General features: G+C 44.3%; 1 protein-coding gene across 5 annotated transcripts in view; it reads right to left on the minus strand.

Moving 5' to 3' along the window:
* Positions 1-17,466, minus strand: part of LOC109889851 (cullin-9) — a 67,633-nt gene that overhangs the window by 47,853 nt on the left and 2,314 nt on the right. For all 5 annotated transcript variants that reach the window (XM_031823416.1, XM_031823415.1, XM_031823417.1 and 2 more), the window contains exons 3-12: positions 8,646-8,800; positions 7,647-8,234; positions 7,353-7,494; positions 6,965-7,155; positions 6,423-6,813; positions 5,938-6,130; positions 5,632-5,833; positions 5,266-5,459; positions 4,950-5,146; positions 3,290-3,527 (exon numbers count right to left, since the gene is read on the minus strand). In XM_031823416.1, the coding sequence (XP_031679276.1) occupies positions 3,290-3,527; positions 4,950-5,146; positions 5,266-5,459; positions 5,632-5,833; positions 5,938-6,130; positions 6,423-6,813; positions 6,965-7,155; positions 7,353-7,494; positions 7,647-8,234; positions 8,646-8,800 (2,491 nt within the window). The remainder of the gene's footprint in view (positions 1-3,289; positions 3,528-4,949; positions 5,147-5,265; positions 5,460-5,631; positions 5,834-5,937; positions 6,131-6,422; positions 6,814-6,964; positions 7,156-7,352; positions 7,495-7,646; positions 8,235-8,645; positions 8,801-17,466) is intronic.

The raw sequence follows: 17,466 nt of genomic DNA on the forward strand, positions 1-17,466 counted from the left end.
ATATAAAAACAGTCACAACTGTAACCACCTGACACAATACATGCATTGCATATATACAGTGCCATTCGGAAAGTATTCAGACCCCTTGAGTTTTTCCACATTTTGTTATGTTACAGCATTATTCTAAATTTGATTAAATAAAATAATTTCCTCAGCAATCTACACACAATAAAAAAGCAAAAACAGGTTGACATTTTTACAAATGTAATTTTTTGCTTATTTACATAAGTATTCAGCCACTTTGCTATGAGACTCGAAATTGAGCTCAGGTGTATCCTGTTTCCATTGATCATCCTTCAGATGTTTCTACAACTAGATTGGAGTCCACCTGTGGTAAATTCAATTGACTGGACATGATTTGGAAAAGCACACACCGGTCTATAAAAAATGTCCCACAGTTGACAGTGCATATTAGAGCAAAAACCAAGCCATGAGGTCGAAGGAATTGTCCATAGAGCTCCAAGACAGGATTTTGTCAGGGCACGGATCTGGGGAAGGATACCAAAAAATTCTTAAAATGGAAGTAGTTTGGAACCACCAAGCCACTTCCTAGAGCTAGATGCCCAGTCAAACTGAGCAATCGGGGGTTTAGGGCCTTTGGTCAGGGAGGTGACAAAAAAAAACCTGATGTTCACTCTGACAGAGCTCTAGAATTCCTCTGTGGAGAACCTTCCTGAAGGACAACCATCTCTGCAGCACACCACCAATCAGGACTTTATGGTAGAGTGGCGAGCCAGAAGTCACTCCTCAGTGACATGACAACCCGTTTAGAGTTTGCCAAAAGGCACCTAAAAAGAGTCGCAGACCATGAGAAACAAGATTCTCTGGTCTGACGAAATCAAGATTGAACTCTTTGGCCTGAATGCCAAAGTCACGTCTGGAGGAAACCTGGCACCATCCTTACGGTGAAGCATGGCGGTGGCAGCATCATGCTGTGGGGATGTTTTCAGAGGCAGGGGCAGAAATAGCTGTGCAGTAATGCTCCCAATCCAACCTGACAGAGCTTGAGGATCTGCAGAGAAGAATGAGAGAAACTCCCCAAATACAGGTGTGCCAAGCTTGTAAGACTGAGTAAAGGGTCTGAATAGTTATGTAACTATTTTTTTAATGTATTATTACATTTGCAAACATTTCTGAAAACCTGTTTTTGCTTTGTCAGTGTGTGTAGATTGAGGATTAATTCATTAAAATCAATTTTCGAATAAGGCTTTAAGGTAACAAAATGTGGAAAAGGGGTCTGAATACTTTCCATAGGCACTGTACATAACCTACGGTCCTTTGAGGTTCATTACACAGTATTGATGACAGGATCTAGGCACTGACATGGCATTCCAGCAAGTAAACCCTGTAGTTAGTGTCTTGTCACGATACCAGATATTTTACATCGATACCAGGTTAAGCATCATGATACTCGATACCGAAACTATACTATGGAGAGAAAAAATAATAAGAAAGCGTTGTAGTTAGTCACAGAATAACCACTGGGCTTTAGTTTTTTTAAAACATTGAACAACAGTTTGATTACTGGTAGAGCAAATAAAATAGAATTTCTATTCCATACTGAACAAAAATAAAACGCTACATGCAACAATTTCAAAGATTTTACTAAATTACAGTACATAAGTAAATCAGTCAATTGAAATAAATTCATTAGGCACTAATCTATGGATTTTACATGACTAGGCAGGGGCACAGCCAAGGGTAGGGATCCAGGCCCAGCCAATAAGAATGAGTTTGCCACAAAAGGGCTTTATTACAAACAGAAATACTCCTCAGAACTCCGCCCCCTCAGACAATCCCACAGGTGTAGAAGTTGGATGTCAAGGTCCTGGGCTGGCATGGGTACATGTGGGTGAGAGGCCGGTTGGACGTACTGCCAAATTCTCTAAAGCGACGTTACGGTAGAGAAATCAATGTTCAATTATCTGTCAACAGCTCTGGTGGACATTCCTGCAGTCTGCATGCCAATTGCACGCTTCCTCAAAACTTGAGACATCTGTGGCATTATGTTCTGTGACAAAACTGGACATTTTAAAGTGGCCTAATGATCATGCTTGTTTAATCAGCTTCTTGATATGCCACACCTGTAAAGTAGATGGATTATCTTAGCAAAGGAGAAATGCTCACTAACAGGGAAATAAACACATTTGTGCTGGAAATTTGAAAGAAATAAGCTTTCTGTGCATAATAAAATGTATAGGACTTTTTTTCAACTCATTAAACCAACACTTTACATGTTGCGATTATACTTTTGTCCAGTGTATACTCAATTTCTTTCAAAAATAAAACACCATATTAAAGAACAGAAGAATATCTTCAATTTCCTTACGCAAAACCATAGAGACTCAGAGCAGACAATACACAATTTTACAACTTCATCTACATTTTTTAAATTTAATTTGATACATGTCAGGGTTAATTTGCTCATCTATGGCCATAATATTGGGTCAAATGACAGACTGATTCATTATAGCTAAATAATTTAATTAATTAAATAGTTAAGTTCCAAAATGACAAAAACACAAGATAACTTCTGAAGCTTGTATATTGCAAGTCTACACACCATAGAAATACAATAGATTTCACACAGCATACTACAGTTCCCAGATTGCATTTCATTTCCCAGGGTGCAATGCACCCCCCAGGGCTGTTAGCTGGCTAGTGGCTACTGCTAGTAGCAAGCCCAGAAACTCTAAGTAGTGTAAATATATTGCTGTCAAGCGCATTTCACATTACTTTTGGGTTGTGTGATCATATTATAATGTTAACATGAATGCCTTGTTGAATACATGTTCATGTCATTGTCACTCCAAAAAAATCTAATTTCGTAGAATAAGGACAACCTTACAATGCAAATGTTATCTGTAAAATAGTTTTTTTTATGTCGTTTTGGAAATAAAGCTCCCTTGTACTGCACTGATTTGTAACACCTTTTGCTTAGTTGTTTTGGTGGGCTCTCATCTGCTCTGTAATCAAAGCATTCGAATAGTTACGTGCTGCAGCCAATTTTGTCAACAAGCTACAGGTGTGGAGGTACTATGTTTTCGTTTGAAGAAGCCATGCTGTCGGCATTCTCTCTCTCTCTCCTCAAAAGTGTCTCGCACAGAGTCTTCTGCATGCGCAAGCATCCTGGCTAGCTTATTCTGCTCCCTTAAGAAGATTCAGACAAATTACTAGATAGACTCAATCCGTATATGATATGAGACACACTTTACAGAAGTACCGAAAGTAACAAATTCTAGTACCGAACCATTTTTCATGTTACAGTTTCGAAAAAGCGCAGTCTCACCTGAGGATGGAGAGCTGTGTGGCCCGGTCAGCACGGTGCTGGTCCATGAGGCGCACCAGGTCCTGGTAGGTCTCTCGGCTACGGGTCACCTGGTTGCACTCCTCCTCTAGCTGGGAGGAGTTGTCACAGAGCAGCTGCTCCAGGGTCAGGATCACCTCCTTGTTGGCTATCATCTCTTTCAGGCTCACCACCAGCATCTTTAGCTCCGCATCCTTGAAGTCCAACTCCTCCATCAACTCTGAGGGGACATATTCAGAACAGAACTTACTTCATCCTCTTTGTTCAGGGTTGTGCATAGAAAAGTACTGGGCGGCCCACCTAAGTGTTTTTATGGGCCACAAATAACTTATGAAAATTGAAAATAATGGAAAAACATTCCGTGTAAACTTAAAGTATGTACAGTCGTGGCCAAAAGTTGAGAATGACACAAATATTAATTTCCACAAAGTCTGCTGCCTCAGTTGATGTCAATTTGCATATATTCCAGAATGTTATGAAGAGTGAACAGATTAATTTAAATTAATTGCAAAGTCCCTCTTTGCCATGCAAATGAACTGAATCCCCAAAAAACATTTCCACTGAATTTCAGCCCTGCCACAAAAGGACCAGCTGACATCATGTCAGTGATTCTCTCGTTAACACAGGTTAACTTTTTTTTTTTTAACACAAATTAAATTTTTTATCGGGCAATTTTGTTTTATTTGTAATAATGACAATTACAACAATACTGAATAAACACAAATTTTAACTTAATATAAAATATCAATAAAATCAATTTAGCCTCAAATAAATAATGAAAAATGTTCAATTTGGTTTAAATAATGCAAAAACAAAGTGTTGGAGAAGAAAGTAATATGTGCCATGTAAAAATGTGTGCCATGTAAAATATGCGCCATGTAAAAAAGCTAACGTTTCAGTTCCTTGCTCAGAACATGAGAACATATGAAAGTTGGTTATGAGAACTTGAAATCGGCCCTAATTAATTCCGATTAAATCGGTCGACCTCTAATCTGCACGTACAGTGAGGCAAAGACTTTTGGAGGATGGTCTGGTGTCAAGAAGGGAAGCAAAGAAGCCACTTCTCTCCAGGAAAATCACCAAAATAAAAGCTAGACAGTCAGGGAGAATCCCAAATTGTAGTATTTTTGTCATGGCATAGGGCCCCTTTGATTTTGCTTTAATGTTTGAGTCACTAATAGCCATGGCAAAAAGTGTAGAATTGCAGGAAATTTGCTTTAAAACTGCACATTTTCCTCTCGGCCTCATGGCAAGGTGTAGAATTGCAGGAAATTGTATTTTACAGCAAATGTCTCTGTCTCATGGCAAAATGTGTAGAATTGCATGAAATTGGCTTTAAAACAGCAAAATTGTATTACTGTGGCCAACAGGAGAGCCTCCAAAATGGCCATGCCCCCACCACAACCAACACCTAAACCCAATTTTGATCCTGAAAAAACCCTGTTGTCCACATTGAGACATAAGCCCATAAGAAAGGGATGTCATATTTTCTTTGTTATTTATTGTTAGAAGGAACTATCATAGGAATACAAGAGGCGTGGCAGAAAAAGCTCATGTTCCTAGCTGGCTAGTTGCACGCCTATACATAACCGTAACTCAGCACTTATTGAGGAGTGTGTTCAGATGAGCAGTGAAATCGCACCTTTTTTTTCCAGCTTGTGGTCCATGGAGATGTGGTTGAGGGCGATGATGGCCAGCCATTTCTCTGGCCGCGACGCTGCGAGGCACTTCTTGAGCACGGTGCTGACATCACAGGCCACCAGCTGCTCCGCCAGGCTCTTACTACTAGAGATCAGCATGATGATCACCAACAGACCGTTCCTTACCGACAACATACACCTGGTAGGAGAGAGAGAGCAGATATCCCTTAGCCTCTACTGTAACAAAAGCAGTCTCATTATAGGAGTTGGGCATGTTAACATTCCCTTTGAGAGCCGGTCGAGGTGCAAATGACATACCCAGGTGTGTTGAGCATCAGTTCAATGGCAGCAGGGATGGCAGCCAGCAGTCCCTTGGAGCCCTCGGGGGTGGCAGAGCCAATACTGGCAAAGACTCCGAGCATAATGGGTGTGGCAGACTCAGAAAGAGGAAGACAGCAGCTGCTCATGCTGCTAAGGTTATACTTACTGGCGCCTGTGACGACCATCAGACTCTAGAGCGGAGGGAAGAAATCAATCGTGGACAGAAACATGATAGAAAGCTTCTACTTTACAGCTATAGAGTTCTCATTACTTGTCATCCCCTAAAACTGCGTAAGAAATCTAGCTAGATTACATAACTGGCGGGAGTAAAAACAACTCACAACAAAGTGATCGGGAACTCACCGCCAGGGCAACTTGCTGGATCTGTGGAACAGTGGGGTATTCCTGCATACAAGAGAGGATGGCTTTGACGCCCCCCTCCGTGGCAAAGGAGACCCTCCACTCGTACTTGACCATGAGGGTGCGGGTGAGACGCAGGGTGCTGACCACATTCTCCTTGGGCTGCCCACACAGCATGTCGACCACAAGCTTCAGGACTTTATCCCTGTGGGGAGGGGGGGGGCAGAGAAAAGTCAAAGATCGTGTTGGGAGGACACAAATGTCAAATGTGACCCTATAAGAGAGGAAGTGTGCAGGCAGCAGCCTTACCGGATGGTCTGGACAGCGTCTGTCCTGAGGGTGCTCCTTTCCTGAGGCCCCTCGTCCTCTAGGACCTTGGTGATAAACTTGATCCCAGCCAGCTGCTGGACTAGATCTGAGCCACTCTTCTTCATGATGTCCACCACCTCCCCAAGCTTCTCCAGGGCCGTCTTCTTGCCCTGCACCTTGGAGTTGTTGAACACTAGTGGGGAAAACACAAGGCAAAGCATGTTAGAGTAAGAATGGCTGTCATGAAGTAAATCATCCTGTATCCTGGGGTGTATTCACTAGGAAGCAAATGGACTGAAATTGGGAGGGATCTACCTGAATTTGTCAAATATACACTCGTTTTTATTTTCACATTGCAAAATGTTTTGCTACAACAACAAAAATGGTTTCACTTGTCTTTCAATGGAAAAAAGGTGTTGGCTACAGCTAGACGTAGTTTTCCAACTGAAAAAACAAACAAAGCTCAAACACACTGACTGCCACACCTTTCATCTTCTCCTCCAGGTCTTCTGAGTTGTTAGACTCTTCCATGGGCAATTCAGACTCGGTGTCAGAGATATAGTCTGTAGGACTCTCCTTCTTAGGCTTCTTAGAAAATGAGCCCATGACAGAGGAGGAGGAAGCAGTGCCAGCAGATGAAGAGGTGCCCTGTCCTCCTCCCAGGCCAGAAGAGCCCGGGCAGCCATCGGGCAGCAGCTCGTCATCCTCCAGGCCTCCCCCACCGCGCCGCATGTAGTGTTTAGAGAAGGAGTGGGAGCAGAGCAGGTCCCACAGACACGAGTTCTGCAGGGTCTGCTTCAGGTAGTGGAGCAACTTACGGGCCACCTCGCATGGCACCGACAGCCGGATAAGAGTGGCCTCATCTGCGTCTGACATCTGACAAAGCAGAGAGAAGCAAGTCAAAAAACATTACATCTACGGTCAACTTGCATGGGGGCTGAGAGTCATGAAAAGAACAGGAAGAATGATTAGATTAGAGAGTGAGGGATTTGAAGCCAGAGGGGAGGATGGAGTGATGGACACTTGCCTGTTCATCGAGGCTCTGACGTAGGATGTTGTTGATCTCCTGCTGTTGCTTTGGTTCCAGCTTCTTGATGAAGAAGAGCACTTCCCACCACTCAGCCCGGCTCAGGGTGGCGCCATCAGCATGCAGCCCCTCAGCCAGGTAAGGCAACGAGTACAGCCCACCAGGAGGCTTGGAGAAGAATGTTTGACTCACTACATACAAGGGAGCACAACACCAACAATATTAGACAGTTACTAATAAAACAATATTTGGGCATTTTGTTGAGTTTACAGAATAACCTGCAAGTGCATTAGGGCTCAAAGTTCATGTGCCTTGATGCTTTCGGAGCCACGCTATTGTTGAAAGTCACTTAAGTGCGAGTCTGTGGGTGCAGGTGACCCCCTCTTACCAGCCGTTAGCTTGATGGTCTCAGTCAGGGAGGAGGCCTTCTCCTGGACATCTTTCTCACCCTGCACACTGGTGCCCGCGGCCATGATCTCAACCATGTGCCAGTGCACCCAGTAGGTCCGAGATAGGGAGTTCCAGTACACCTGTGCCCACAAAAAGAAGCAGACCCGCAATAAGCCAATCACATTGAAGCAAATGTGAGCTTATATTGTTAATAAACTCCGTCATCACTCTAAACCCTTAATCAGATCTCAGGAGCCAGCTGTGTGCTGATACCAGGTGTGATGTTTTGTACCTGCACTGGTGGCGAGCCATCGTTACTGTAGCGGAAGTCCCCCTCATCACCAGCGCTGACTTCCTCATAGTCCTCCAGCATACGGACCAACATGCCGCTCTTCAGGTTGTCCTGCACGTATTCCACGTAAGCAGAGCGGCTGGCAAAGTCTGTGCGTGTCCTGAAGCCGCTGCCGGTCTTCTTCTTGGGTGGTGTTGTGGCTGCCATGCTTGAGGTGGTAAAGACAGGAAAGGCAGAGGCAGAGAAGCGGGGCTGGAATATGGAGCGCAGTATGCGGCGGGGCGGCACGTCCTCCTGGTCCTCCCCGCAGGCCCTGCCCTGGGCCAGGCTGCTGGACTGTGGCGGTTGCCGGTTGTGGTCCCAGCCCATGACGTGAACCAGCTCAGAGATGAGGTTAGCCATGGCCATGGTGAACTCAAACTCTCGCTGGACACGTAGGTTCTCTGGCTGGTGGCCTGCCCCTGAGGAGGAGCCTGGTGCGTCTTGCCGCTCAGAGCTTGACTCCACCCCTGCCGTGTTGAGCTTGTCCATCAGGGACGTCACACACAGGTACCGCTTCACCAGGGAGAACAGTAGCTTCCCTGGGATCTGGAGCACACGGGAAACGTCACATTCCATCTTAGCAATAGGTAATTTACTGGTTTGATCTAGGACAGGGTTCTCCAACCCAGTTCCTGGACAGCTACCCTCCAGCTACCCTCCAGTTGGTTTTCGCTCCAACTCCAGTTGCAAATAAACTGATTCAGCTTATCAACCAGGTAATTATTAAAATCAAGTGCGTTAGATTCAGGTTGGAGCAAAAACCTACAGGGCAGTAGCTCTCCAGGAACAGGGTTGGAGTGAAAACCTACAGGACGCTAGCTCTCCAGGAACATGGTTGGAGTGAAAACCTACAGGGCAGTAGCTCTCCAGGAACAGGGTTGGCGTGCCCTGATCTAGAGGTACATGTAGGAACACATTGGTGAGTAAAAGTACTGTACATAGACATTTGGTAGCTACCTGAGGGAGGTGGATTCCCTCAAAAGAGATGCCATGCTCCTCAGAGGAGGTGGTCTCTGCAAACAGCTCCAGGAGGGTGTAGCGATTGTCAAAGTCCATGTGCTGCTCAATACCGTCCTGCTGGCTGAGTGACAGGAGCACATAGGCACGGCTCCCTGGGAGAAGACAGAAGCACCATTGTTATTTTATGTGGACACACTCTCCCTCGTGCTCTCTCCCCTTCTGAGCTTTCACTGGCTGGTCTGTCATGACACCTAGTATTAGGGGTGCGAATATTTAAATAAAATTGGGTTCCTTAACATTAAGAAACCACACACACACAATTTTAAATCACAGTGCAGCTGGCTCACCTGCACTTTTTCAACGCTAATGTTACGAGATGTAGAATGTTGCATGTAGAATATCCTAGCCTATTCAATGATGATTGGCCCTGCTTTACTGAAGTTGTGTGCCGTATTCTCTCTCTTTGCTCCTTTCCCTTATTAGGATGTTCGTCGGGAGGAGCTGGGAGGGACACACCTCACCCCGGGTGTGTCCCGGGATAATTACACCTCTTCCCCATTCATTGAGGAGACTCTCTCCATGCACACACACTGTTAGATTTTGGTTATGGCATTTGTGTGGCCGTTTTGTTTGTTTGCTTGGCACCTTTCAACACAATTATGCACGCAACCACTCACGTACACCACTGATTACACATACCATTGCTAATTGTATTTACATTACCTCAGTTTATAAATATATTTTTGTTGTTATTCCTAATCTCCACGTTGTCTCGCTTTTTGTTACAGACTTCGAGCCGGTTTGGGACAGTTGCGAGACATTGCAAGCCAATTAATTGCAAAATACAGCATTCCATTGCGAGATACAGCTTTTGATTGCCGATAGACAGCCCTAGTGCATGGTTCTAACTGTCTGCCTGGTGGCCGGCCTGCTTCTACTGTGCCCCTCCCCTCTCCCTCAGTCCTTTGCTAACTTGCTATGAAAGATGTGAGTGTTTGTGCTCTCAGAAGTACAGAACTAAATCAGTCTCCTAACAGAAGATGTGTTTTCTTTCAACTAAATATTATCTCACGACCTTCAAAGTACTTTTTTAGGTCTGGTCTGCAGGCAGGCTACGCGTAGGTAGCTCAAGATTATTTGATTGACAGTTCTGGTCAACTAGTGATGGATGTCAGCCCCACTTCAGAAGCAGCCTTATTTTACAAACAAGTAAAATGCCCATTCAGTGGCGCTGTAAAACCATCTCCAGAGAAGGTTTTGTGTCGGCATTTAAAAAGCTGTAGTTTCCCCTAGACATAAAAAAACATGCCGTACCCGAGGCACTTTCAAGGGTATATGACTGCAGTAGATAAAACGTATTCACCCGGCTCTAGCGGTCATACATACGTAATAGAACCATTATTCTGCATTATGAATTGAAGTGGAATTTTATGATTTCTTTTATTAAAAAAAAAAAATCATCTTAATCACCTGATTAACAATACATTTCAGTTTCACTCAATTTGCACTTACAAGACAACCTAAAATCCTGGCATGGTAATAGTACTTAAAATGATGTGCTTTGTTTTTGCACTCGCACCAAGAAATCCATGTGAACAAATATATTTAAGTGCAGAAGTGTGTGACTAGGATTTACAGGCAGCCCAATTATGTTTTCCACTAATTGGTCTTTTACCCAATCACATCAGATCTTTTCACATCAAATATTTTTCAGAGCTGACCTTATTGGTCAAAAGACCAATTAGTGAAAACGCAACCTTTATGACAAAGCAAAGGCCTTTACAACCATATCAGCTCCCATTCACCTCAGAATATGTCAAAAGTGGAAACACAGACAGGGTTCAAGAGATCTCCTGTGTACTCACGCATTTCCTCAACAGGGCTCAGCAATGAAAACAAACATCAGTCAGTGACAGACACTGACGGGAATGCAGAGCTGCCCTTAGCGTCATGTCAAAGGTCTCAGCCCTTCCTGATAGGAGTTACATCGAATAAAATTCCACAAGATTATTGTGAGCCTCATAGCCTAAGGAGAGGGAATTAAAAATGTACAGAAACCAAGAGGCAATTCTATACAAGGCAGCAGAGGACACACATTCAGATCTTCATATTTTTTATTTATTTTGGCATCCCTAGTGGCGCAGAGGTCTAAAGGCACTGCATCGCAGTGCTATAGTCGTTACTACAGACCTGGGTTCATTCCCAGGTTGTTCCACAACCGGCCATGGCCCCAAAGGATTGTGCACAATTGGCCCAGCATCGTCCGTGTTAGGGGAGGGCTTGGCAGATGGGGCTTTATTTAGCTCATTGCACTCTAGCGACTCCTTGTGGTGGGCCGGTGCCTGCAGCCTGCCTACAGCGCTAGTTGGACGGTGTTTCCTCCAACACATTGGTGCGGCTGGCTTCCGGGTTAAGCTGGCGGGTGTTAAGGAGCGCGGCTAGGCAGGTCATGTTTTGGAGGACGCATGGCTCCACCTTCGCCTCTCCCGAGCTCGTTGGGGAGTTGCAGCGATGAGTCAAGATCGAAAATTGCAGAGAAAAAAGGGGTTCAAATGGTTTTTGTTGGAATAAAAACATTGTGAGTGGCTTAATAAAGAAAAAGTAGCCTACAATAAAAAATAAAACAGCCAAATTCAATGAATGTTCTTACTGTTTTCATAAAGCATGTTAGAAAATATACATTTCAGGCCTCCTGAGTGCGCAGTGGTCTAAGGCACTGCATCACAGTGCTAGCTGTGCCACTAGAGATTCTGGGTTCGAGTCCAGGCTCTGTCGCAGCCGGCCGCGACCGGGAGACCTAAGGGACGGCATACAATTGGCCCAGCATCGTCCAGGTTAGGGGAGGGTTTGGTCAGAAGGGATGTCCTTGTCCCATCGCGCACTAGCGACGCCTGTGGCATGCCAGGCACAGTGCAAGCTGACACGGTCGCAGGTGTACGGTGTTTCCACTGACACATTGGTGAAGCAGGGAGGCTTGGTTGGGTTTCGGAGGACATACGGCTCTCGACCTTCACCTCTCCCGAGTCTGTATGGGAGTTGCAGCGATGAGACAAGACTAACTACCAATTGGATACCATGAAATTGGGGAAGAAATTTAAAAAGGTAATATATTTCTACATTTCCTCTCCAGCAGAAAGTTGCTAAGAAAGCTTAAAAGGTGGCAGTACAGTTAAAAATATTATTTCTCTTTGCCAATATAATCCATCCACCTGACAGGTGTGGCATATCAAGAAGCTGATGAAACAGCATGATCATTACACAGGTGCACCTTGTGCTAGGGACAATAAAAGGACACTAAAATGTGCAGTTTTGTCACAACATAATGCCACAGATGTCTCAAGTTGAGGTAGTGTGCAATTGGCATGCTGACGTCAGGAATGTCCACCAGAGCTGTTGCCAGATAAATTAACATTAAAATTACCATAAGCCGCCTCCAACGTGTAACCACGCCAGCACACGACCTCCACATCCGGCTTCTTCACCTGCGAGATCGATGAACTGATGAAACTGAGGAGTATTTATGTATGTAATAAAGCCCATTCCGGTCACAACTTGCAGACGCTGTGCGTTTTGTTGCTAACCTTACTTTTACCTGACGGTTTTTACTTTTTAATTACCGTTTATAATTTTTTGTTTTTCCCTTGCTCTACTTTTTTTCTTTGAACTTCTTCACTCCAGACACTTTATCTGGACATGGTTAGACAGCATAGCAAAGGATTGTGTTGACCACATAGGAAATAGGATGATGTATGTTTAAATTAATGTTGCTTTTTTTGCAAAAATAAATATATTTTTTGCTTACATTCTATTTTTTTGTTAGCCAGCCTGCCAGCTTAGTTGCATCTGCCACTAGCAGTCAGTGTAGTCAGTTCAGCTATCCCCATTGAGACCGTGTCTGTGCCTCGACCTAGGATGGGCAAAACTAAACATGTCGGTGTTCGCCTTAGCAATCTCATTGGAATAAAGACTTTCTGCCATTATTGAAAGAGATAGTGATACCTTACATCTCAAAATAGGGCTACTTAATGTTAGATCCCTCACCTCCAAGGCAGGTATAGTCAATTAACTAATTACTGATCATAATCTTGATGCGATTGGCCTGACTGAAACATGGCTTAAGCCTGATGAATTTACTGTGTTAAATGAGGCCTCACCTCTTGGTTACACTAGTGACCATATCCCTCGCATATCCAGCAAAGGCGGAGGTGTTGCTAACATTTATGATAGCAAATTTCAATTTACAAAAAAACAAAAACATTTTCGTATTTTGAGCTTTTAGTCATGAAATCTATGCAACCTACTCAATCACTTTTAATAGCTACTGTTTACAGGCCTCCTGAGCCATATACAGCGTTCCTCACTGAGTTCCCTGAATTCCTATCGGACCTTGTAGTCATGGCAGATAATATTCAAATTTTTGGTCACTTTAATATTCACATGGGAAAGTCCACAGACCCACTCCACAAGGCTTTTGGAGCCATCATCGACTCAGTGGGTTTTGTCCAACATGTCTCCTGACCTACTCACTGCCACAGTCATACTCTGGACCTAGTTTTGTCCCGTGGAATAAATGTTGTGGATCTTAATGTTTTTCCTCATAATCCTGGACTATCGGACCACCATTTTATTACGTTTGCAATCACAACAAATAATCTGCTCAGACCCCAACCAAGGATCATCAAAAGACATGGTATAAATTATTTCCTAGATGCCTAGATGCCCTTCCAGAATCCCTCCGCCTACCCAAGGACGGCAGAGCACAAAAATCAGTTAACCACCTAACTGAGGAACTCAATTTGATCTTGCGCAATATCCTAGATGCAGATGCACCCCTAAAAACAAAAAGACATTTGTCATAAGAAACTAGCTCCCTTGCACACAGAAAATACCCGAGCTCTGAAGCAAGCTTCTACAAAATTGGAACGGAAATGGCGCCACAAACGGAAGTCTTCCGACTAGCTTGGAAAGACAGTACCATGCAGTATCGAAGAGCCCACACTGCTGCTCGATCATCCTATTTCTCCAACTTAATTGAGGAAAATAAGAACAAGCCAAAATGTATTTTTGATACTGTCACAAAACTAACTAAAAAGCAGCATTCCTCAAGAGAAGATGGCTTTCACTTCAGCAGTGATAAACTCATGAACTTCTTTGAGGAAAAGATCATGATCATTAGAAAGCAAATCACAAACTCCTCATTAAATCTTAATGTTTTTCTAGAATCTTGACTAGAACCAGCTTCTTCAGGCAGAAATTTGCATCCTGTAGCTCCAACTCCAAAAATTTCTGGGACACTGAAGTCCATGGAGAACAAGAGCACCTCCTCCCAGCTGCCCACTGCACCGAGGCTAGGTAACACGGTCACCACCGATAAATCCAGGATTATCGAAAACTTCAACAAGCATTTCAACGGCTGGCAATGCCTTCCGCCTGGCTACTCCAACCTCGGCCAAGAGCTCCGCCCCCCCCACAGCTACTCACCCAAGCCTCTCCAGGTTCTCCTTTACCCAAATCCTGATAGCAGATGTTCTGAAAGAGCTGCAAAACCTGGACCCGTACAAATCAGCTGAGCTTGACAATCTGGACCCTCTATTTCTGAAACTATCCGCCGCCATTGTCGCTACCCCTATTACCAGCCTGTTCAACCTCTCTTTCATATCGTCTGAGATCCCCAAGGATTGGAAAGCTGCCGCAGTCATCCCCCTCTTCAAAGGGGGAGACACCCTGGACCCAAACTGTTACAGACCTATATCCATCCTGCCCTGCCTATCTAAGGTCTTCGAAACTTCAACAAGCATTTCTCAACGGCTGGCGAATACGCTGATTCGGTGTGCGAGTTCATTAGAACGTGCGTTGAAGATGTCGTTCCCATAGCAACGATTAAAACATTCCCTAACCAGAAACCGTGGATTGATGGCAGCATTCGCGTGAAACTGAAAGCGCGAACCACTGCTTTTAATCAGGGCAAGGGGTCTGGTAACATGACCGAATACAAAAAGTGCAGCTATTCCCTCCGCAAGGCTATCAAACAAGCTAAGCGTCAATACAGAGACAAAGTAGAATCTCAATTCAACGGCTCAGACACAAGAGGCATGTGGCAGGGTCTACAGTCAATCACGGACTACAGGAAGAAATCCAGCCCAGTCACGGACCAGGATGTCTTGCTCCCAGGCAGACGAAATAACTTTTTTGCCCGCTTTGAGGACAATACAGTGCCACAGACACGGCCTGCAACGAAAACATGCGGTCTCTCCTTCACTGCAGCCGAGGTGAGTAAGACATTTAAACGTGTTAACCCTCGCAAGGCTGCAGGCCCAGACGGCATCCCCAGCCGCGCCCTCAGAGCATGCGCAGACCAGCTGGCCGGTGTGTTTACGGACATATTCAATCAATCCCTATACCAGTCTGCTGTTCCCACATGCTACAAGAGGGCCACCATTGTTCCTGTTCCCAAGAAAGCTAAGGTAACTGAGCTAAACGACTACCGCCCCGTAGCACTCACTTCCGTCATCATGAGGTGCTTTGAGAGACTAGTCAAGGACCATATCACCTCCACCCTACCTGACACCCTAGACCCAGTCCAATTTGCTTACCGCCCAAATAGGTCCACAGACGATGCAATCTCAACCACACTGCACCCTGCCCTAACCCATCTGGACAAGAGGAATACCTATGTGAGAATGCTCTTCATTGACTACAGCTCGGCATTCAACACCATAGTACCCTCCAAGCTCGTCATCAAGCTCGACCCTGGGTCTCGACCCCGCCCTGTGCAACTGGGTACTGGACTTCCTGACGGGCCGCCCCCAGGTGGTGAGGGTAGGCAACAACATCTCCTCCCCGCTGATCCTCAACACTGGGACCCCACAAGGGTGCGTTCTGAGCCCTCTCCTGTACTCCCTGTTCACCCACACTTCGGCGATGTCATCTACAAAATTGCTTCCAACACTCTACTCAGCAAACTGGATGTTCTTATAGGCACTTTAGTATTGCCAGTGTAACAGTATAGCTTCCGTCCCTCTCCTCGCCCCAACCTGGGCTCGAACCAGGAACACATCGACAACAGCCACCCTCGAAGCATCGTTACCCATCGCTCCACAAAATACAAAGCCCTCTGCAAGGGGAACACCTACTCCAAGTCTCAGAGCGAGTGACGTTTGAAACGCTATTAGCACGCACCCCGCTAATTAGCTAGTCATTTCACGTCGGTTTCACCAGCCTAATCTCGGGAGTTGATAGGCTTGAAGTCATAAACAGCTCAATGCTTGAAGCACAGCGAATAGCTGCTGGCAAAACGCACAAAAGTGCTGTTTGAATGAATACTTACGAGCCTGCTGCTGCATACCACCGCTCAGTCAGACTGCTCGATCAAATTTCAAATCATAGACTTAATTATAACATAATAACACAGAAATACGAGACTTAGTTTCCCATTCGACCATATTAATGACCTATCATTTCGAAAACAAAACGTTTATTCTTCCAGTAAAATACGGAACCTTTCCGTATTTTGTCTAATGGGTGGCATCCCTAAGTCTAAATATTGCTGTTACATTGTACAACCTTCAATGTTATGTCATAATTAAGTCAAATTCTCACGAATGCGCACCGCATCAATTATATGCAACGCAGGACACGCTAGATAAACTAGTAATATCATCAGCCATGTGTAGTTAACTAGTGATTATGAATGATTGTTTTTTTTATAACTTACCTTGGCTTCTTACTGCATTCGCGTAACAGGCAGGCTCCTCGTGGAGTGCAATGAGAGGCAGGTGGTTCGGGCATTGGACAAGTTAACTGTAAGGTTGCAAGATTGAATCCCCGAGCTAACAAGGTACAAATCTGTCGTTCTGCCCCTGAACAAGGCAGTAAACCCACTGTTCCTAGGCCGTCATTGACAATAAGAATGTGTTCTTAACTGACTTGCCTAGTTAAATAAAAGTGTAAAAAAATATATATACATGCTTTTTTTAAATTATTATTATTATTTTTATATATTTTTTTTTTTATCGGCCAAATCGGTATCCAAAAATACATATTTCCGAATGTTATGAAAACTTGAAATTGGCCCTAATTAAATCGGTCATTCCGATTAATCGGTCAACTTCTACTCACTACACAGGTTCCCATAGTTAGGTGCAGGATGATGTGCGTGGTCATAAATCTTGCCCTTGGAGGCAAGACGGAGCAATTTCCGCTAGAGTCAAATTTGGCTATATTGTAAAAATTCAGGAAAACAAGCTTTTTGGTCTGAATTTAAGGTTAGGCATTAGGGTTAGCAGTGTGGTTAGGGTTAAGTTTAGCTTTAAAATAAGATTTTATGACATAGTGGCTGTGCCAGCGGGTGACTATCCTGCAGAGCTGCATCCAGGGCAAGATTCATGACAATAAATGCCAACCTGCTAATTAGGCTTACCATTGCCCAGACTCTCAATTTCAAAATTAAAATGGGAAGTATTGTCAGTCAATGACAATAGAAAATGCTAGGGAAACTAAAGCTAAAGGAGAGATTAATCAGTGGCTAAATCAAGAATTTAAGTCTTTTTTGGGCAAATAAAGCTACGAGTCATGCAGAAATACCATTATTCAGGTCAATGATGCTTACAGACGAATATTACACATACGTAGTGACTGATTTACCTAATAGGGGTGTGTGTTTTACATTGCAGCACATGCTCAGTCATCCAATAAACAACCACACTCAACAAACTGCGTAACCGAAAACAAACTGTGTCCTGCACTATAAACGTGTTTTGTATAGTAAGGGGAGTGGAACTCCAGGCAGATGGGTCATGTTTCACACTAACACACCAAA

The sequence above is a fragment of the Oncorhynchus kisutch genome, linkage group LG4 (assembly GCF_002021735.2).
Source record: "Oncorhynchus kisutch isolate 150728-3 linkage group LG4, Okis_V2, whole genome shotgun sequence".
In the NCBI taxonomy this organism is placed as follows: Eukaryota; Metazoa; Chordata; class Actinopteri; order Salmoniformes; family Salmonidae; genus Oncorhynchus; species Oncorhynchus kisutch.